Source organism: Somniosus microcephalus, chromosome 7 (genome assembly GCF_052327205.1).
Source record: "Somniosus microcephalus isolate GS21.2 chromosome 7, FLI_Smic_1.0, whole genome shotgun sequence".
NCBI classification, from domain to species: Eukaryota; Metazoa; Chordata; class Chondrichthyes; order Squaliformes; family Somniosidae; genus Somniosus; species Somniosus microcephalus.
This window is the reverse complement of record NC_140993.1, coordinates 78,871,050-78,892,864: the sequence shown is the minus strand read 5'-3', so window position 1 is coordinate 78,892,864 and position 21,815 is coordinate 78,871,050. Positions and strand designations below refer to the sequence as shown.

General features: G+C 45.2%; 1 protein-coding gene and 1 long non-coding RNA gene across 2 annotated transcripts in view; both read right to left on the bottom strand.

The window, feature by feature from the left end:
• Positions 1-1,000: 1,000 nt before the first annotated feature.
• Positions 1,001-4,486, bottom strand: LOC147114759 (uncharacterized). Its single transcript, XR_015078985.1, has 3 exons — positions 4,396-4,486; positions 3,042-3,261; positions 1,001-2,214 (listed from the first exon to the last, which is right to left on the bottom strand). It is a non-coding gene; the product is annotated as an uncharacterized LOC147114759 (long non-coding RNA).
• A 970-nt stretch (positions 4,487-5,456) lies between these two features.
• The window catches only part of LOC147114758 (uncharacterized), a 37,732-nt gene continuing 21,373 nt past the window's right edge, over positions 5,457-21,815 (bottom strand). Inside the window, exon 4 of the mRNA XM_085993945.1 lies at positions 5,457-5,513. Within this exon, the coding sequence (XP_085850071.1) occupies positions 5,457-5,513 (57 nt within the window). The remainder of the gene's footprint in view (positions 5,514-21,815) is intronic.

The following is a 21,815-nucleotide window of genomic DNA, read 5'->3' as shown; positions in this document are numbered from 1 at the left end:
AACATAACATTTGCCTTCTTAACCGCCTGCTGCACCTGCATGCTTACCTTCAGCGACTGGTGCACAAGGACACCCAGGTCTCATTGCACTTCCCCTTCTCCCAATCTATTGCCGTTCAGATAATAATCTGCCTTCCTGTTTTTGCCACCAAAGTGGATAACCTCGCATTTATCCACATTATACTGCATCTGCCATGCTTCTGCCCAATCACCCAACCTGTCCAAATCATACTGGAGTTTCTCGGCATCCTCCTCACAGCACACATGCCCACCCAGCTTTGTGTCATCTGCAAACTTGGAGATATTGCATCTAGTTCCCTCGTCTAGATCATTTATATATATTGTGAATAGCTGGGGTCCTAGGACCGATCCCTGCGGTACCCCACTAGTCACTGCCTGCCACTCGGAAAAAGAGCCGTTTATTCCAACTCTTTGCTTCCTGTCTGCCAACCAGTTCTCTATCCAAGTCAGTACCTTGACCCCAATCCCATGTGCCTTAACTTTACACGCTAATCTCTTATGCGGGACCTTATCGAAAGCCTTCTGAAAGTCCAAATACACCACATCCGCTGGTTCTCCCTAATCTATTCTACCAGTTACATCCTCAAAAAATTCCAGTAGATTAGTCAAGCACGATTTACCTTTTGTAAATCCATGTTGACTTTGTCCGATTCTGTCACTGTTTTCCAAGTGCTCTGCTATTACATCTTTTATAATGGACTCTAGCATTTTCCCCACTACCGAAGTCAGGCTTACCGGTCTATAATTCCCCGTTTTCTCTCTACCACCTTTTTTGAATAGTGCGCTGGGTACCAGGAGTGTAACATTTATTTAACCTCAGATTGAAGTGCAGGGTCAGAGCAGCGGTCTAGGCCCATACCAGGCAGAAATTAGTCCTTAGACCTATGAAAATGAACGTACATTCTCGCAGGCGGACAGTAAAGGGCAGAAATGGCAAATAAAGAGTAGATACAAAGAAGACCACAGTGAAACTCAAATGCTTGTTTGTGATGTAGTACAGCAAATTTTAATCTGGTTTTCATGGGAGTAGCCCAGGAGTGCCTGCAGCATAGGGGCATTGAAAGGGTTGGGCAAATTATTTTGCAAAGTCAGCAAGGTTTCTGTAGCTGTTAGAATTACTGAGTGCTGCAAAACACATATTAGTGTTTTGAAATGTGTAGCTCAAGCCAAGATTACAAACAATTAAATCATTGTACACTGGAGTAATTCTATTACATGTCCACCAAAAATTGTCTTAGTTGGCTAGATAAACATCTGTTGATTGTAAAAATACCTTGTTTAAATTGGAGTTGTAGCACTGGAAAAATTTAAACACTAAAATGTGGGAGTACATTTTACGATTTAGTCCTCTTGGCTCACAGTTTTACGGGACAGGAGCACCTATTGGAAATTTGGGCTTGGAGGGCAGTTTACCTGATTTGCATTCAGCACAATCTTCCATCCATAAGACACGTTGCTCTCCATGCCTGAAATCATGATAGGTGCTCTCGTCACACAAAAATCTGCCTGAGTGCTAGATCGTAATTTTTACCTCATGCAGTCTTAATTCGATGTAATCCCCAATAATGAAACCAAGTGGTGTTTTTAGTTTTTGGTGGATTTTAGTCTCGAACCAGTCTCAAGATTGGTAGCTGCAGTGTAACTGTAGCCGAGGACACATCATAAGTCAACTTTGTCACTAATTGGTTCAGCATTTCCATTATGATCTCTGATGTAAGCCCCCAAAGTGCGGACCAAGTGATATACAAGGTCGACATCACCGGCTTGTTGTAAGGAAGACAGACCAAATAATTGAAGTCACAACGGGTTATTCAGGCCTGGGGAGGACTTCTCGCGTCCCTACGCGAGTCCAAACTCCAACGAGCCTCTCAAAAATCCACAGTTATACACATTTTGCCAGCCATACCTCCTCAGAGATCCAATCAATTTAAAAGTTTACACATTAATCACTATCCGGGAGTGGCTGTTCATACAGAGTTAACATATAGTATAAGTTTCGTTTCTCTATGAATAGGTCATGCCTGGCCTGCTCATTTCTTGGAAATGAGTCATACCCCTTATGGCCTCTATAAGTTTCATTTCTCCAGAAACGAGTCATGCTCCTCTTGCCTTTGTAAGGTTCAATTTCCTGGAAATGAGTCATACCAGTATCACCTTTGTAAGTTTCATTTCTCCGGACTGGTAGACATCATTTCTGCAAGTAAGCATACGGGTGATTAGTACACTTCATCCTTAAACATTCTGTGGCTTTGCCTGTTATAAACCTGCTTTTCTGCAGGTGAGTCCTGTTTGTCTTGCCCTTTTATGTCCAATTTTTAATACCTTACTTCAATCTGGTTAAATATGGCCAGCTGAAAATGTGTTTTATTGCAACAGGGTTAGTGCTGGCAGTAGTAAATGTAGGAGGAGAGCATTAGATTTTTGTGAGTCAGAGGTAGGTAAAACATGAGTCAATGGATCTATGCACTGTATTGTGTAAACATTCACTAAAGAATAGTTTAATAGTGGAGGTGGTGAGGTTAACTACTCCTGTTTCATAGCATACTGGAGACAAGTGGCATGTGAGAAATAAACCACTTATCTCTTGGCCAACTTAACTTTCACAGGTCTGTGACAATCGTGAGTTCTGCAACAGCACCGTTCATTTGGTTGTCTATTCTCCATGAACCCCTGGTCTGTGACATGCATCATAATCATTTTTATTTTAGGATTTTGTCTTGTATATGTCATGTCTGACATGTTTGTGACCAATGTTTTCTGCTTCCTGTGATACATTGCTAGAGGTTCTGTCAAACAATCACAATGTGAACTCAAGACTAGAAGGTTCGATGTTACAATGATGGATCCGTGTGCAGTCCAAAGAGGCTGGCAAATTTTTCAAACTTGCATTTTAAAAAATAACTTAGCTACTTTAACAACATTTTTGCTAGTATAAAATAAATATATGTTGTTTCTGACAATAGTTAATGGAAAGTACACGTTGCTGTGTCCAGTTTAATAGTGTTTCTGACTTATACTTACTGAAGTCATTTGATGGTTTATTCCAAATTCATCACGTTCACCTTATATTTTCTACAAAAGGCCTTTGGCACAACTACTGTGACTCTCAATCCAGGAAAGTAAGACAAGGAGACGTCAGAGCTAAAAGAACAAAGTAGCTTCATGGAGTGACCGGTAGGAGGTGTGCACTGCCCAGAAATGTGCCAACTAGGTTTTCCTATTCCAGTCAATAGATGATTATCTGAAAGTGAAATGTTCCACCATGTGGTTCAGCTGAAAATTTACCAAACTACTGATGTATTTGTCAGGAAGGTTGAAATCAGAGCCTGGAAATGCAACATGTGATCCGGATATATCATGAAATTAACCTACTGCTACACAAGCAGACTAATTGCCTGTCGCTCTTTTCAAAGATGCTCTGGAGAAACAAAGGCTCAATGTTTTTTTTTAAACTCTTGTCTGCAAAACAGGCTATTGGAGCACAGTGCTTTCAACCTACATGTGGAACTGTGCCAAAATAAAACAAGCCATTTGGTTCTAAATATCGAGAACTGTTTTCATATCACAAGACATGAAGCAGTTTCTCACTTCCTGCCTCTTTTCAGACAACTTGACCACTGAACCTAATCCCAGGGGTGGAAAAACTGAGCCTGAGATGTAACTCTACATGACATCCAGCTGGCTCGTAGATAGCTTCTCTTAAGTAATACATTTTTCAACAAAAAAAGCCTGGAAAACATTAGCAATTAAAGTGGAAAACAAGCAGCCTGGGTGGTTTTAAATGGAACACAGTGCTTATGATAACACTGAATGGGGTGTGGGATGGAGGGGGGAGGGTTCCAATGTTGATGCCATTATATTGATAGTTCACAGAGCTGACATTACAGTCTTCACAGGTTCTCACTGCACCACAAATTTCCTCTCTGGTCTACCTCAGCATTTTATGACTTTTACTTCACCTTCCCTACCACTTAATAAACTCATAACATCACGTGCAAAATGTGATAAGTATGTAAAACATCATAAGAAGATTATGGGGTATCCTGATTGAGTAACTAAAAGAATTGGCTTACTTTTAGCATGCACACTGATTCATGCTCGTATGATATTCTGCAGAACACCACAGTTGATTGTGTGTCCCTCATAAAAGTCAAAAATATGTTTGTTATTCCTGATGTGAAGACCCGGGTGGATACAAACAGAACTGTGTTATTAGGAGAAAAAATTGCTGGACCCAGCGTGAGACAAACTGAGATACATAGAGCTGTGGGGTCCTTTTCAAAGCACAGAACGCACAAAAAAATGGACCTGAAGTTGCAGTCGTAGGCTTCCCGCGGGTGAATACCTTCGAACCGCAAGTAAAATCCACACTTACCCACTGCCTCCGGACCTAAGAAGACTCGCGCTCCTGGGCCTGCAGGCGTATGCCTGCATAAAGGCCCACGTATCCCAGGGGTGCATGCGGTTCGCAAGTGTCCCTGGGATCATGTGGGCCGACCCAACCAATCAAAAAGGGGGATTCCCATTATGCTTATAGGGATTCCATTTACATACGGAATCCCCATAAGCATATTAGGAATCCCCTAAAAATACATTTTCACACAACCTAAATAAAAATAAATCATCACATGTTTAAAATTAATTAAAATACATTTTAATTAAACATTTAAACCAAAAATTTAATTTTTTTGAACAATAAATTTAAGCATTTTTCAGGGGGCCAAAAATAACCTAAAATAATTTTAAAGGTTTTTGAATTTTTGAAAAATTATTTTAATATTTATTTAAACCCTTACGCTGGTAAAAGCAGGCCCTATGCCTGCTTTTACCAGGCATAAGCGTTTCATGGACCTTCGTTGGGCAAATAGCCCAACTCTCTGCCAGCGAATGTCAATTTCCTGCGTATGCGGATGATCTGTCAAGCTGAAACTTGACAGATCGCAAGTTCCGGGTTTTCGCGCACGCAGAGCGCATGCGGAAACCCGGAACTTGTGAGACACTTACGGCTGCGTACGCAGTGTACGCGGTCATAGACCCATAAAATTCAGGCCATTGTTACCAAAATAATGAGATGCTTATATGTAGCCTGGTTCTTTCCCTCCTGTTCAAGGATAGTGGCCTTCTGAAATGCCCTCGCATTTTTTAAAAGTTGGGTGCCAGTGGCACTGGATTCCACTATGGACACTGAGACCCAGTTGCTCAATCAGTTGAAATACGAGGGATCAGCTCCCTACCATTACTCCCTACTATAATTCCCCAAGTGTGGGGGTGCTTATACATATGGAGTACAGCCAATGGAGAGCGAGTTTCATGCCAACAGAGTGACAGTTTGCAGGCCTGGGTGGATGCCTTTTATTGTTCTTTCATCACAGGTCAATTATTTTGAAGCTTTGTCATGCACCTAATCTTTAGCTGAACTCATAAAAATGGATGCAATCAGTCATCTTTCAGCTGATTGCTGCTGTATTCATGGGCGCTGCTGCTGCTGGAATACTGACAGTGATAATGCAGGTGAAAGACACAAGCAAACAATTCTTAACAAAATACTTCACAATCACCAGAAATGTGCAGCATCTAGAAACATAGTAAAATGATGCACCAAGGTTTTAGGCTATCGTTGGAACTGTTGATGCTCTTTGAACAATGCAGGCAGATTTTTTTTTAATCATTAGTTGCATAGATGGTTTCACAATAATAAAATTAAATATTAGCAAAATGGCAGTTATATTGCAGAATTTGATTCATTTGTTTTACGCAGCGAGTTGTTATCCGGATTGCACCGCTTAAAATGGTGGTGGAAGCAGATTCAATAGTAACTTTCAAAAGAGAATTGGATAAATATTTGAAAAGGAAAAATTTGCAGGGCTATAGGGAAAGACCAGGGGAATGGGTCTAATTGGATAGCTCTTTAAAAGAGCACGATGAGTTGAATGGCCTTCTTCTGTGCTGCAAGATTCTATGATTTCCAGTGCACTTATTGCACTATGTGGTGGAGTGATTGGCACGGTACTGGAATGCCCGAGGCTATTTGTATTTATTTAAACAATTGTAAATGTATTATGGAGTCTGTGATAGAGTTGAAATCTTCCTATCAATGTGGCATCATGATAAAGGTACTGTGCAAAGATCTGGTGATTTCCATAAAAAGGGATGAAAAGTAAGAGGAAATCAGCTGGGCCATTCCTGAGATCTTCTAATGAAAGTTAATAGAGTGGCATTAACAGAGCCTTAAAAGAGACTCCTATCTACTGGGATACAATGTGTGCCCGGGTAAATCTAGCGAGAGGAACAGGAAAAAGATAGTCAGTAATTCATAGATACATATATACAAAAATCTAACTGAAGTCAAGTTGATACACTTTGCTGTACAGTGTTAGTGATATTTAGGACAGGGTTAAGCTTTAGAGATTAAAAACTGGAGGATTTTTGAGAATACAATTCAATCAGCTTTAAAAGCCTGGAATAACTCCACATTTAAGGAATTAGGATGCCATGTTATTTGTTCAGTGGATATTAACTTTCATTCCATTATGAATTTTGCCCTAATCCTTTTATGCACCTATCAGCTTATAGACATTTTTAATTTCCACAGGGATGAGAATTTAAAATGGACTATTAGCTCCAAAATATAGCACAATATTGATGCAATTTCGAATTATTACACCCAATTGTTTCTTTTGCCAGCTGAGTGGATTATAATCCCTGGTAATCCATTAGACAAACAATTGATGAGATCCCTTATGAAAGCATATATGTAATGGTTATTTTATTCCTCCGTATTGACAATCAAGTTACTGCTAAAAGGTAGCAAAATTTATTTCTGGGAATGTGAAGAAAAACATGGATCAAATTAAAATTCCTTAAAATAAGACTTTATTTTTTTGCCTTATTTAAGTACTTTAAGATGTCTTCCTACATGATGAATACTATAGAAATAAAACTGTTGTTCAAAAGATAAAAGAGCGTATGTTTATACACATGGGAGGTGAAATTGGTCTTTGCCAGCAATGCAAAACAGGCTCATAGTGAATCGGCAGCCCGTTTTACACCATGGCATCAATAGAAAAAGGATTCCGCACAGTTTTAAATAAGCTGATGATATTCACTATGAGCCCGTTCTGCGTGAATGGTGAAGACCAAGTTCACCCCTTTACGCTCACACATCACCTCATGGTGCCCTTTGTTTGCTACAGCACTGAAAATTCTTGCAGATATCAAGAAAACGGGGGTGGGGATCATGGTACGTGATTAATCTGCGCCCATTCATTGCATTGGCTCTTACAACAAGATTGCTAATTAATCCTTTCTCGTTACATAATACCCAGTCTAAGATGGCCTGATCTCTGGTTGGTTCCTCGACATATTGGTCCAGGAAACCATCCCATAAACACTCCAGGAATTCCTCCTCCACAGTATTGTTACTCATTTGGTTGGCCCAATCTATATGTAGATTAAAGTCACCCATGATGACTGCTGTGCCCTTATTGCACGCTTCTTTAATTTCTCTTTTAATGCCATCCCCAACCTCCGCCTTACTGTTTGGAGGTCTATAAACCACTCCCACTAACGTTTTTTTCCCCTTAGTATTTCTCAATTCTACCCATACAGATTCCACCTCATCAGAGCTAATATCCTTCATTACAATTGTGTTAATCCCTTCTTTAACCAGTAATGCCACCCCACCTCCCTTTCCTTTTTGCCTATCTTTCCTGAATATCGAATACCCCTGGATGTTGAGTTCCCAGTCCTGGCCTTCCTTGAGCCACGTTTCCGTAATCCCAACCAAATCGTATTTGTTTACTTCTATTTGCGCAGCCAATTCATCCACCTTATTACAAATGCTCCTCGCATTAAGACACAAAGCCTTCAGGCTTGTTTTTTTAACGCTCTTAGACCTATTAGAATTATTAATTACTGTGGCCAAGTTTGATTTAAACCGTTGATTTCTCTCACTGCCACTTTTGTTTTTCTCCTTCCTATCTTTTGCTTTTATCCTTGTTTCCCTTTCCTCTGTCTCCCTGCTCAGGTTCCCAACCCCCTGCCATTTTAGTTTAAACCCTCCCCCACAGCACTAGCAAACACTCCCCCTAGGACATTGGTTCCAGCCCTGCCCAGGTGCAAACCGTCCGGTTTGAACTGGTCCCACCTCCCCCAGAACCGGTTCCAATGTCCCAGGAACTTGAATCCCTCCCCCTGGCACCATTCCTCTAGCCACGTATTCATCTGAAGTATCCTTCTATTTCTACTCTGACTAGCACGTGGCACTGGTAGCAATCCTGAGATTACTACCTTTGAGGTCCTGTTTTTTAATTTATCTCCTAACTCCCTATACTCCGCTTTTAGGACCTCATCCTGCTTTTTACCTATATCGTTGGTGCTTATATGCACCATGACAACTGGCTGTTCACCCTCCCCTTCCAAGATGTTCTGGAGTCGCTCGGAGACATCCTTGACCCTTGCACCAGGGAGGCAACACACCATCCTGGAGTCTCGTTTGCGGCCGCAGAAACGCCTATCTATTCCCCTTACAATTGAATCCCCTATTACTATAGCTCTACCCCTCTTTTTCCTCCCATTCTGTGCAGCAGAGCCACCCCTGGTGCCAGGAAGTTGGCTGCTGCTGCCTTCCTCTGATAAGCCATCCCCCCCCAACAGTACTCAAAGTGGTGTATCTGTTGGAGAGGGGGATGGCCACAGGGGAACCCTGCACTACCTGCCTGCGCCTAGTACTCTGCCTGTTGGTCACCCATTCCCTTTCTTCCTGTCCAACCTCTACCTGCGGTGTGTCCAACTCCGTAAAAGTGCTATTCACGTTGTCCTGAGCATCGTGAACGCTCCAGTATGTGTCCAATCGCAGCTCCAGCGCCGCAATGCGGTCTGTCAGTAGCTGCAGCTGGACGCACTTCCTGCACATGTAGTTGTCAGGGACACACGCAGTGTCCCTGAGTTCCCACATATCGCAGGAGGAGCAGATCACGGGGCCCGGCTGTCCTGCCATGACTTACCCTTTAATTAATTGAATTTAAATTAAATCAATCAATCCCACTAATTACACTACAGTTAACTGGTTTACCAACAGTCCCTGCTACACCAGAGAGACCTTAGAAACTATAAACCAGAGTTAAAGTTTAAAAAAAAAGAGAAATACTCACCAACCAATCACTTACCTGCTTCCTGGTGACGTCACACTTTGATTACTTTTTACCTCTCTCCCCTGCTGTTGAACTGGTCGGGCTGCTCCTGACTCACTGCCACCGGTTTGAACTGCCGCCGATGCTGTGTTCCCACACAGGCCCGCTCTAGTCGGGCTGCTCCTGACTCACTGCCACCGGTTTGAACTGCCGCCGATGCTGTGTTCCCACACAGGCCCGCTCTAGTCGGGCTGCTCCTGACTCAGAACTACAGAATTTGTTCATCCCAGTTTGGCATAAAAATAAAACAAAAAAGGTGACCCAACCATGGCTAACAAGGGAAATTAGGGATAGCATAAGGTCCAAGGAGAGGGCATATAAATTGGCCAGAAAAAGCAATAATCCTGAGGATTGGGAGCAGTTTAGGATTCAACAAAGGAGGACAAGGGGATTAATTAAGAAAGGGAAAATAGAATATGAGAGTAAGCTTGCAGAGAACATAAAAACTGAATGTAAAAGCTTTTATAGATATGTGAAGAGAAAAAGATTGGTGATGTCAAGCGTAGGTCCCTTGCAGTCAGAATCGGGGGAATTTATAATGGGGAACAAAGAAATGGCAGACCAACTAAATACATATTTTGGTTCTGTCTTCACAAAGGAGGACACAAATAACCTCCCAGAGATGCCGGGGAACATAGGGTCTGATGAAAGGGTGGAACTGAAAGAAATCAGTATTTGTAGGGAAATGGTGTTAGGAAAATTGATGGGACTGAAGGCCGATAAATCCCCAGGGCCTGATAATCTACATCCCAGGGTACTTAAGGAAGTGGGCCTAGAAATAGTAGATGCATTGCTGGTCATCTTCCAGAACTCGATAGACTCTGGAACGGTACCCATGGATTGGCGGGTAGCTAATGTTACCCCACTATTCAAAAAAGGTGGTAGAGAAAAGGCGGGGAATTATAGACTGGTAAGCTTGACATCGGTAGTGGGGAAAATGCTAGAGTCCATTATAAAAGATGTAATAGCAGAGCACTTGGAAAGCAGTGACTGGATCGGACAAAGTCAACATGGATTTACAAAAGGTAAATCATGCTTGACTAATCTACTGGAATTTTTTGAGGATGTAACTGGTAAAATAGATAAGGGGGAACCAGCGGATGTGGTGTATTTCGACTTTCAGAAGGCTTTCGATAAGGTCCCGCATAAGAGATTAGCGTGCAAAATTAAGGCACATGGGATTGGGGGCAAGGTATTGACTTGGATAGAGAACTGGTTGGCGGACAGAAAGCAAAGAGTTGGAATAAACGGGTCGTTTTCCGAGTGGCAGGCAGTGACTAGTGGGGTACCGCAAGGATCGGTCCTTGGACCCCAGCTGTTCACAATATATATTAATGGATCTGGACGAGGGAATTGGATGTAATATCTCCAAATTTGCAGACGACACAAAGCTGGGGGGGAGGGTATGCTGTAAGGAGGATGTCGTGAAACTCCAGCACAATTTGGACAGGTTGGGTGATTGGGTAGAAACATGACAAATGCACTATAATGTGGATAAATGTGAGGTTATCCACTTTGGTGGCAAAAACAGGAAGGCAGATTATTATTTGAATGGTAATAGATTGGGAGAAGAGGAAGTGCAAAGAGACCTGGGTGTTCTTGTACACCAGTCGCTGAAGGTAAGCATGCAGGTGCAGCAGGCGGTTAAGAAGGCAAATGGTATGTTGGCCTTCGTAGCAAGAGGGTTCGAGTACAAGAACAAGGATGTCTTGCTGCAGTTGTACAGGGCCTTGGTGAGACCACACCTTGAGTATTGTGTGCAGTTTTGGTCACCTTACCTGAGGAAGGACGTTCTTGCCATGGAAGGAGTGCAGCGAAGATTCACCAGGCTGATACCTGGGATGGCAGGAATGACGTATGAGGAGAGATTGTGTCGATTGGGCTTATACTCACTGGAGCTGAGAAGATTGAGAGGGGATCTCATCGAAACCTATAAAATTCTGTCAGGCCTGGACAGACTAGATGCAGGAAGGATGTTTCTGATGACCGGGGAGTCCAGAACCAGGGGTCATAGTCTAAGGATAAGGGGTAAGCCATTTAGGACTGAAATGAGGAGGAATTTCTTCACCGAGAGAGTGGTGAACCTGTGGAATTCTCTGCCACAGAGGGCGGTGGAGGCCAGTTCATTAAGTATTTTCAAGAAGGAGTTGGATATATTTCTTAAGGCTAAAGGGCTCAAGGGATATGGGGAGAAGGCAGGGACAGGGTACTGAATTTGGATGATCAGCCATGATCTCATTGAATGGCGGAGCAGGCTCGAAGGGCCGAATGGCCTAATCCTACTCCTATCTTCTATGTATCTATGTATTGCAGGCAGCATATTAAATTGGTGCTGCCTCATGCTTTTCATGACTGCTGTGTCCAGCCAGCACAACCCACGTTGTTCATTGACTGCACGCTTCGGCAGGGTGCCCAATATCGGAAGTGGCTAGCGCTACTTAAAGGCAGTCTGCATCTCTTAAAGGGAAGGTGCATTGCAGCTGCAGGAAATGGTGGGAGTTGTTTATTTCTCTCTCCACGGATGTTGCCTGGCCTGCTGAGTTTTTCCAGCATTTTCTGTTGTTGTTTAAAAACGAAGTCTGTGCTGTGAGACATAGAGGAATGGCTAAACATGCAAGAAACATAGAAACATAGAAAATAGGAGCAGGAGTAGGCCATTCGGCCCCTCGAGCCTGCTCCGCCATTCAATGCGATCATGGCTGATCATCCAAATTCAGTACCCGGCCCCTGCTTTCTCCCCATACCCCTTGATCCCTTTAGCCTTAAGAAATATATCCAACTCCTTCTTGAATATATTTAATGAACTGGCCTCCACCGCCTTCTGTGGTAGAGAGTTCCATAGGTTCACCACTCTCTGAGTGAAGAAATTCCTCCTCATTTCTGTCCTAAATTACCTATCCTTTATCCTTAGACTGTGTCCCCTGGTTCTGGACTCCCCGACCATCGGGAACATCCTTCCTGCATCTAGTCTGTCCAGTCCTGTCAGAATTTTATAAGTTTCAATGAGATCACCTCTCATTCTTCTAAACTCCAGCGAGTACAAGCCCAATCGACCCAATCTCTCCGCATACGTCATTCCTGCCATCCCAGGTATCAGCCTGGTGAATCTTCGCTGAACTCCTTCCATGGCAAGAACATCCTTCCTCAGATAAGGCGACGAAAACTGCACACAATACTCAAGATGTGGTCTCACCAAGGCCCGTACAACTGCAGCAAGACATCCTTGTTCCTGTACTCAAACCCTCTCGCTACGAAGGCCAGCATACCATTTGCCTTCTTAACCGCCTGCTGCACCTGCATACTTACCTTCAGCGACTGGTGCACAAGGACACCCAGGTCTCGTTGCACTTCCCCTTCTCCCAATCTATTGCCATTTAGATAATAATCTGCCTTCCTGTTTTTGACACCAAAGTGGATAACCTCACATTTATCCACGTTATATTGCATCTGCCATGTTTCTGCCCAATCACCCAACATGTCCAAATCATCCTGGAGTTTCTCGACATCCTCCTCACAGCACACACGCCCACCCAGCTTTGTGTCATCTGCAAACTTGGCGATATTACATCTAGTTCCCTTGTCCAGATCATTTATATATATTGTGAATAACTGGGGTCCAAGGACCGATCCCTGCGGTACCCCACTAGTCACTGCCTGCCATTCGGAAAAAGACCCGTTTATTCCAACTCTTTGCCTTCTGTCTGCCAACCAAGAGAGAGAGAGTGAGCACCAAGTTTTTCCGACAATGCACTAGAGGTCTTTGTGCAAGACGTGGAGAGAAGGAGAGGCATCCTGTATCCACAGGGGGGCAGGAGGCCCTCCACATATATGCTGAGGAGGCAGTGGGAAGAAGTAGCGGCAGAGTTCAATGCCAGGCATGTAGTTCCAAGAACATGGATTCAGTGCAGGAAGAAGTTTACCAATCTGACACAAGCTGTCAAGGTGAGTAAGTTTAATCTTCAAATGGTCTATCCTACCAACTGCACCAGTAGCCTCATCCACTGCTCAATTCATTGCATTCCCATCACACACCTACCAACAATCCCAATCAATCAGTACTCAATCCTGCAGTTCATATGCTTTACCTCACCCTCACACACTTAGCACTGTTCCAAGCCTTTCCACCACCTACACGGCACAAGTCAGAAGTGTGATGGAATACTCTCCACTTGCCTGGATGAGTGCAGCTCCAACAACACTCAAGAAGCTTGACACCACCTAGGACAAAGCAGCCCACTTGATTGGCACCCTATCCATCACCTTTAACATTCACTCCCTCCAGCACCGACACAACGTGGCTGCAGTATGTACCATCAACAAGATGCACATCAGCAACTGGCCAAGGCTATTTTGACAGCACCTCCCAAACCCACTACCTCTTGTAAGACTCTCAAAATTCACAGATCCCCCAAAACTCGGAGAAAAACCCTAAAGTAAAGGACTTTCGACTCTTTTCTAACCATTTCAGGGTGATAAAATATTGGGCCTAACAGAGGGAGATTCAAGGTCAAGAACCAAGGTTTGTCATTTTAAAAGGCATGTTTTGGCTTGTAAAGAAAAAAAAGGCTACAACAGGAAATGGGATCAACCTCTGTAATAGACAGTTTGAGTATTGGAGTTAATCAGTTAATCAAACTGTCTGGGGACCTGTCTAACATCACTCAGCCCCTATCAGACAATTTACATTCTAACAATGGACCCACGGAAGAACAGCCTCACCCAAAATACAGGACCCATCCAAAAACATGCATAAAACAAATCACTTCGCCAACCTACAAAGAATCTCAGGCCCCACAGGAAACTCAAAGCCTGAGGACAATTCACCACCATCAAGTAAGAGTTCAACAGCTCATGAAACCATCCCGAAACCACTTCATACATTCTTAAAACTTCAACAGCTTTAAACAACTTAATATTAACGAGCCCGCCAAAATCTAACAATAAACCGGGGTTGATTTGGCGCGCCGATTAGGAGGCCCCAATTAGTATAATTGAAGGCCTGTTTTCTCAAGAAAAGTTCGGGAGTTCCAAGTTCGAGTTCAGTACAGTTCCAACATCGAAACTCGGCGGTTTCAGAGCAACATCAAGATCAAGGAGTTCAAGCATCTCGAAGCAGTTCTCTCTCGAAGAAGAAGAAGAAGAAGTAACACACAAGAAGAAACCAGAGCAACTGTTTTAGTGACCATTGGACACCTCGCGGCAACAAGGGCCTTACGAAACAACCAACCGAACATTACCATCAGCCAACCGGGTAATATTGGGCCACCACGACCAAAGAAAACCAACTCGGAAGAAAACTGAAGATTCACAAGTTTTTTCCACTCTACAAACTATTCCTGACTTACCCCTGGGTAAGATTTTACTCAAAGAGACTCTAAGCCCTATTTCTAACAGAAGAAAATTGGGTACTCACCTGATAAATCCAATACGCATCCTACCGCACCAGCGGACTCGCAAAGACTGACCAGATATGCAGGTAAAGTCCCCTACCGCATCCGGGGTATGACAGGCCCCAACCAACATATCCAGCGAACCCTGAAACCGCGAACCAACCCAACTGTCAAGGATTCATTTGGTGAGCATTATCCCTGGTCCTTTAGGGTCCAACTTAGCTAGTAAGGTGGGATTGGGAGGGGTGAGGTACTTTTCTACTGTAATTCCTTCTTGTGTATCAAAGTGTTCCCCATTTTATTAGAGTGTTAAGATTATTGTGTTTTATTTTCTTTCTCAAATAAAGATCAAAGTTTTCTTGCACCAAAACCAGTTGTCTGCTGCACTTTTGTCACAACCCCTAAATAAGTCCAAGGTCTAGAACCAAGGGAGTGGGAGCGATTCGAACCGCTCATAAGTCAGAGGCGAAGCTGACCCCAAACACCATCCCCTACATAATGGCGACCGCAGCAGGACCTTGGCAAAAGAGATGTGATGCAGTGGACACTGTTTTTGAGGAGAGAACTAAGATGGAAGAGAGAATTTCCTCTTATGTGTTCGAGAAAATAAATATAACAAAGAAATGGGTGCTCAGTCTGTTGCGCACTGAGCATCCAATGGACGCTGCAGCCAAGTGGACTGAGAGCAAGGACCACAAGAAATCTGTGGAGAAAGCCATCTGGTTGGTATGCTCCCAGCGACAGATCCAGCTTTTAGACAAATGCGTTGAGGCACTGGCAGAAGAGCTGCGGAAATCAGCTCAAGTGTCTTACGCAAGGGCTCTAGCAGGGGAAAAATTATTGGCAGAGCTAACCGCCCAAAATCAGGAAAAAAATGCAGATAGTAGAGAAACATAGAAACAGACAAGAATACTTTCGGTGTCAGGTCACCGAAGCTAAAAACAGAGAACTGGTGTTACGGGAAGAGAACGCCCGCCTTGCCAAGCAAGTAAGAGAGCAGGAGGAGAGGTTGAGAGATGTCCAGGCAGCTTACAAGATAGCAAGCACTAGCAGGTATGAGGTGGGCGATCACGGCCCCTGCCAGAAACAAATCGAGAGTTTGAACCTTGCTCTGTCCAGGGCCAAAGGCATGGTATGCCTGATAAGCCCGGGTGCGGCCCAGATGGACCTGGAAGTGCAAGGGGTAACTGTTTGGACACCACCTGTGGCACCGGGGAACGACCCGGTTTGGCAGCAGGAGGGACGGACGATTTGTGAGACCGGCAGGGAGTGCACACCACCACCTGTGGCGCCGGGTTTTAACTCGGTTTGGCAGCAGGGAGGGGTGAGCGAACCGATGCAGGAAAGGTTTGAGCCGGGGCCGATGTGCCCAGTCCGGCAGCAAAGGTTTGGCCCGCCCGACAGTGGTGGGGGTCAAGGACCCCTTGATAGCCAATTCGTGGCTCCCCACGGCACCCAACAGCTTAGGGCTATGGTAAGCCACCTGAGTAAGCTCACTCAAAAAGGGGACTCCTCGGTCCACTTCATGGAAGTGGAACAGGCAACGGGCATTAATGAGTGCGATGACTCCAAGATGGCAAAAATGCTCCTCTTCTCCCTGGATGGCAAATTGTACCAGTCCCTCTCTGCGGAGAGCAAGAAAGGGCAGGGCGGGTACGCTGCTATCTGGGAGGAAGTTCTGGAGGCCATGGGTATGAATTATGGTAGTCCCTTCTCCCAAGGACAACACAGCTAGCAGGGGAGACCCCACAGGCTTTCGCAGACCGACTGTGGCCTGTGTACAAGAGTGCCTGTAATGGGGTTCTCGACCGGGCTCACCTGAATCAGGATGAGCTGACCCACTGGCTCCGAAGCCTGGTGGCAAACAGCTTGCCACGGATCAGAGCCAAGGCTGAGCTGTGGTTTGACCCGAAAGACCCCCGGGTCACCGAGGAGACAATGGTCAGACAACTGACCCTGGCTCACCGGAACGGTAGAGGGACAGAAGAGCACCCACCAAAAGGAAAAGTACATGAAATGAAACCTAGTAATAAGAAAGAGTGGCACCAGGAAGGGGGTAACCCTTCCGACATGAAGTGTAACTGCTTCGGGTGCGGGAAGAATGGGCATTGGAGAAAGGACTGTAGGAATCCATGGAAGGATAACATAGGAAAGAACTCCCCAGCTCCTGCCCCAAAAACCGAAACACCGACCTCTCCCCCCACGTTAGACTCAGTCGTAGCTGCGATCCGAGCTTTATTAAATGGCCCAGGGAAGGTAGCCACCGCCACTGGTTCTTTAACCCCATCTGCCCCATACAACCCAGAACTACCACTGGGACCAGCGCAGCCTGTCTACCTGTGTCCCCTTGAAAGACGCGCCCAGGAAGAGACCTCCCGTAATATGGGGGAATACCTGCGCTGCCAGGTTACGGAGGCCAGGTTAAATGAGCAGGCCTTACGGGAGGAGAACGCAAGATTAACAACGAGAGTTGACGGTTTGGAGGGTCAGTTAAGGGACATTAAAATAGCTCATAAGGTAGCTAGAAGTAGGGGTTATGAAGACTCTGATCACGGTCCCTGCGAAGAAAGAATTAAAAAATTGACCCAAGCCTTGTCTGAGGCCAGAGGCATGGTCTGTTCAATGGCACCAGGGGAAACCCGGGTGGAATGGGACGAGGAGGGTCAGGAAGCAGAGGATAAGGTTAAAGATAGAGATCCTCAGCCAACAGCTGTGGCAGACTCACAGACCGCACCGGTGGGGGCAGTGGCTTGTGTCACTGGAGGGGCCGTCCCACCTATTATTTGGGACTCGGACACACCCCCGGTAGCCGGAGCCTTAAGAAGGTCTCCTCACACACCACAGCCAAAACTACTGTGGTCACCAGTGCGTCAGTTTCAATGGTTCAGCCCCGGAAGGGTCGCAACCCAAAAAAGAATGCCCAAGGTCAGGGATCGTTCTAGGAATAGGGATCCCCAGCCTGCAGCCTCCAACGGTGAGGGACTCACAGGAGAGGTAGCGGTGGGCAAAGAGAACGAGAGGGGTCCCCAGCCTGTGGCTTCAGACTGCGAGGAACCCACAGGACAGGACAGTGACTCAGCAGCCACACAGAAGGGGGTAGTGTGCTGTAGTACAGGAGGGGACACTCCCCCGATCATCTGGGATTCAGGGAATCCCCCAGTTGTTTTAAGAAGGACAATCCTGGTCTGACGGTACAGGCCACCTTACGCCCAGGCGTACAAGCTGCCCAGAAGCCGCAGAAGACAGAGGCCGAACAGGAATTAGCCTGGCCGCCCGGAGACGGGCAGCGGATGTACATAGCTTTTCTGATGAATGTTAGGTGTTTTTTACAGTTTTGGTAGTTTTAGGTTTATTATTATTTAATTATTTTACAATAAGTAAGTTTAAATTTCGAGACTCGGTAACTGTGTCAAGCCAGAGAACCTTCTCGGGACATGGCTATCTGTTTTGTGTGTCCCTACAGAGAGGAAATCGGCATGAGGAGGGTTCTGCTCCTGCTCGCCCTGGTAAGGGTGAGCATCGGTGAGTGAGGTGACGTGGAGGACTCCCACATTTATGGGTGCTCGGGAGAGAGAGCGCCAATCGTTACCGCTGGGGGTGGCGAACCGGGTGTGGAGGAGCTCGCTATTTATTTCCATGAGGGAAGGTGGCCAGGGTGGCTGGTGTAAAGTCTGTGGGTTGTATAGCGAAGTAATACACAGACTACAAGAGTAATTTAAACAGGACTTTACTATTCGAAGGTCAGGGCGAATCTGCCCAATAAATTCTGCCACAGCACTTATATACCAGTGTGGTCACCGTCGGTATTACAGTATACAGCAGCCAGGATAAAGTAGTGCCACACCTAAAATAGTTCTCTTAAAGGTGGACGGTTACATACAATAGTTCTCTTAAAGGTAGAACAGTTACATACACTACAATCCTCCCTTTTTAGCTTACAACATACTTATTCCCCATTAACATAACATCATAACATATCCAACTTCATGTTACAACAGTTCACAGAGGTAGTCTCTGCGGAAACAGTTCACAGATTCAGTCTCTGCGGGAAACAGTTCACAGATTCAGTCTCTGATCTTCTTGACTCGGTCCGGACCACGCCTCCGTGGTGTAGTCGGGTCACCTTGCCAGAGGGACTCCTCCCATAGTCCTTCCCTAGACTTAACAGCTTTACTTCCATCACTTCTGAACCAGCATTGCTGACTTTTTTAAAACAAACAAAAAACAGTTGGATTGTCTTGGGAAATTTTCCTACTTTCCAACTGATTTGGCTCCGTTCGGGGGACCACGTGTGTGATCGGGTAGAGGTAATAATGGTTCAGATGGTTATCATCTTCTGCTTTGTCTTTTCCTTTTTTGCTTCTTGGAGACTCTCGGGGCTCCATTGTCAGCTGCCAGCTGTAACGCCACCATCTCCCTATGTTCCTTAGACTTTAAGCGATTCATCCTGATTTCGGCACTTTGGGAGTTCTCGGCACAAGCTGGGCAGACCAGTTCCTCGTAATATTCAGTGTCACTCAACAGATCATGGTAATATTCGGTGTCGTCCTGAGCTAGGCCAGCGAGAGGGTCTTCTATTTCCTCCTTACCCAGCTGGACGTTAGCCAGCTTTTGTTCCAAATCCAGACATCTTTCCTGAAGAGACTTCTTCATGTGTTCCGCTTCATCCAGCTTTTTCTGGGCTTTCAGCAAGTCTTTTACTAATGACCTCATTTGTGATTTCAATACTTCAACTTCCTTCGGAGATTGATTGATCGGACTATTCAATCCTTCTACTGAAGTAGCTGTTTCAGCATTCTGTTGTTCTACATTGACGTGAGTCAGCGTACTTTTGGCATCCAAGGGCTGCTCTGCTGCCGTCTTCTCCGTCTGTGTTGCCACTTCAGCTATTTCAATAACTTTTGAGAGCTCCGAACCCCTTTTCTTTGAAGATTGAGGCTCGTGTTCAAGTTTTTCCCATTTCAGAGTCTTGTCCCTCAGCATATGAAGGAGTTGGCTGACTGTTAACTCTTCTGCCATCATCCCTTTCCCATTAGCTGCAGGGCTGTTTAGAACCTTGCCCTGGGGCTCCTTTGCTGTTTCTACTTCGCCATCATCCGCAGCCCCCACCATTCGAATTTCCACAATTGAATCGTCCGGTGATGCTGCACCCGACTTCAGTAGGAGCTCGGAATTCATGGCGACCAAATCAGCCTTTTCTGCCTGCAACCTGCTAACAAGCGCCTTCAGTTGCTGAACATCTTGCTCCACCAGATTAGAGCACGCACCTTCAGAGACTGAATCAGCTTTGATTCGTTTGGCCTCCTCGCGCAGACGGTTTGTGTGCTCCTGCTCCATTTTCTCCCTCAGCTGCTTCTGTTGTCTTTCCAGATTCTCCCACTCTGTGTCCAAGAACTTTTTCATTGCTGTTGTCTCTTGCTCAAGACGGCGACTCAATTGTTCTAATTGCTGTTGTAATTTGAAATAAAGTTGAGTTCGAGCCCGGTGTTCCTCAGTAATGTATATGTCTGTAAACTGGACAGACTCAGAATTCTCTGTCAAACTATGTTGTTGTTGTTCAGTGGAATTCTGTTCTGAAACTTTGTTCTCCTCTGGCGCATAAGCCTTTATGCACGCCTTCGTTTTTCCAACCTCAGTCAGCAAGTCCATTTTAGCTTTGTCTTTCATACTTGGGCTGGTCTTATCGTCATCCGTTTCAGAGTCTGAGCTGATTGTCTGCACCGAGTCCTCACTCATTATTGCTTTTAGGTAGTGCCATTCCATGTCTATTTTCTTGATCCACTCCCGTCCTAGAAGTGGTGGTCCTCCCTCAGGTAGTACATATAAGTCCATTCCTGGGTGTTCTTTGCCCCTGTCTCTCACCTTGACTCTTATCTTCCCCATGGGGTATACTTTATGCCCCATGTATGTATGCAATACGAACTTGGTATCTCTCAAGGGTATATGTGAGAATAGCCGGTTGTAATCCCTTCGATTTATGACTGATAGGGCTGATCCAGTGTCCAACTCCATTTTCACTTGGACTCCGGCTATTTTTAGTATGACCCAGATAGTTTGTAGGTCAGCTTTCTTACTCACATTGTGAATTCTCAGACTACCCAGTTCCTGGCCGTTTGGGTCTGAATCCGAATTCTGTTCGTCTGAACTCTTCTCAGCCACCTTGTGTACTTTGTTGTACTTTCCCTGTGATGGCTTTTTTTGGTTGTTGGTCTTCTTTCCTGACCAGCATACTTTAGCTATGTGACCCAGTTTGCCACATTTTCTACATTTCTGGTTTTTAAACCAACATTGGTTCTGGCCGTGTGTTGTCTTCCCACAACGATAACATTTCGTTGTACCCGAAGTAATTTGATCCACACTGAGTACCGCTGCCTTTAGCTGCATTTCCGCAGTTCCTTTCGCTGCGGCTTCGTGCGATGCTGCAATAAGGACAGCCCTCTCAAGTGTAAGGTCGTTCTCTTCGAGTAGTCGCTTTTGCGTTCCTTCCTTCGACAACCCGCACACAAACTTGTCTCGCAATGCCTCTGTCAGATTTCCTCCAAACTGGCAGTATTTCGCTAGTCTACGCAGTTCGACCAAGTATTCCGCGTTGCTTTCCTCTTTCCGTTGCATTCTCGCATAAAGTTTGAATCGTTCCGCCAACATCAGCGGTGTGGGGTTCAAGTGATCCTTCAGAACAGCAACAATATTATCGAAAGTCTGATCCGCCGGTTTAGCTGGTGATAGAAGATGCTTCAATAACCCGTATGTCTTCGCGCCCATCGAGTTTAGCAAGGTTATAGCTTTATCATCATCTTCTATTTTATTGGCCTCACAATATATCTCGATACGTTCTACGTACGTGGCCCAATCTTCCACCTCGGCATCGAAGTTGTTGATGTTACCATGCTTAGGCATCTTCACTATCTCTCACTATCTTTCTGCGAAACAACAGGATTTCTCTTTAACTTTTTAACTTTTTCTTTTTTTTCCCCAAAAATGGCGGTTTCCCGCGCTTGTCTTCTTCCCCGCCTACTGGCAAAATGGCGGTTTCCCGCGCTTGTCTTCTTCCCCCCTACTGGCAAAATGGCGGTTTCCCGCTCCTGACTTCTTCCTCTGGTGGGAGGGGTAAGCTTTGCCCTCGGGCGACGACCGCTGGTTTACGGGGTTTGTAGCCTGTGCGCCGGCTTCAGTTTATTCTGAAGCGCGCGCTAGAAAAGCCGATCGCATTCCTT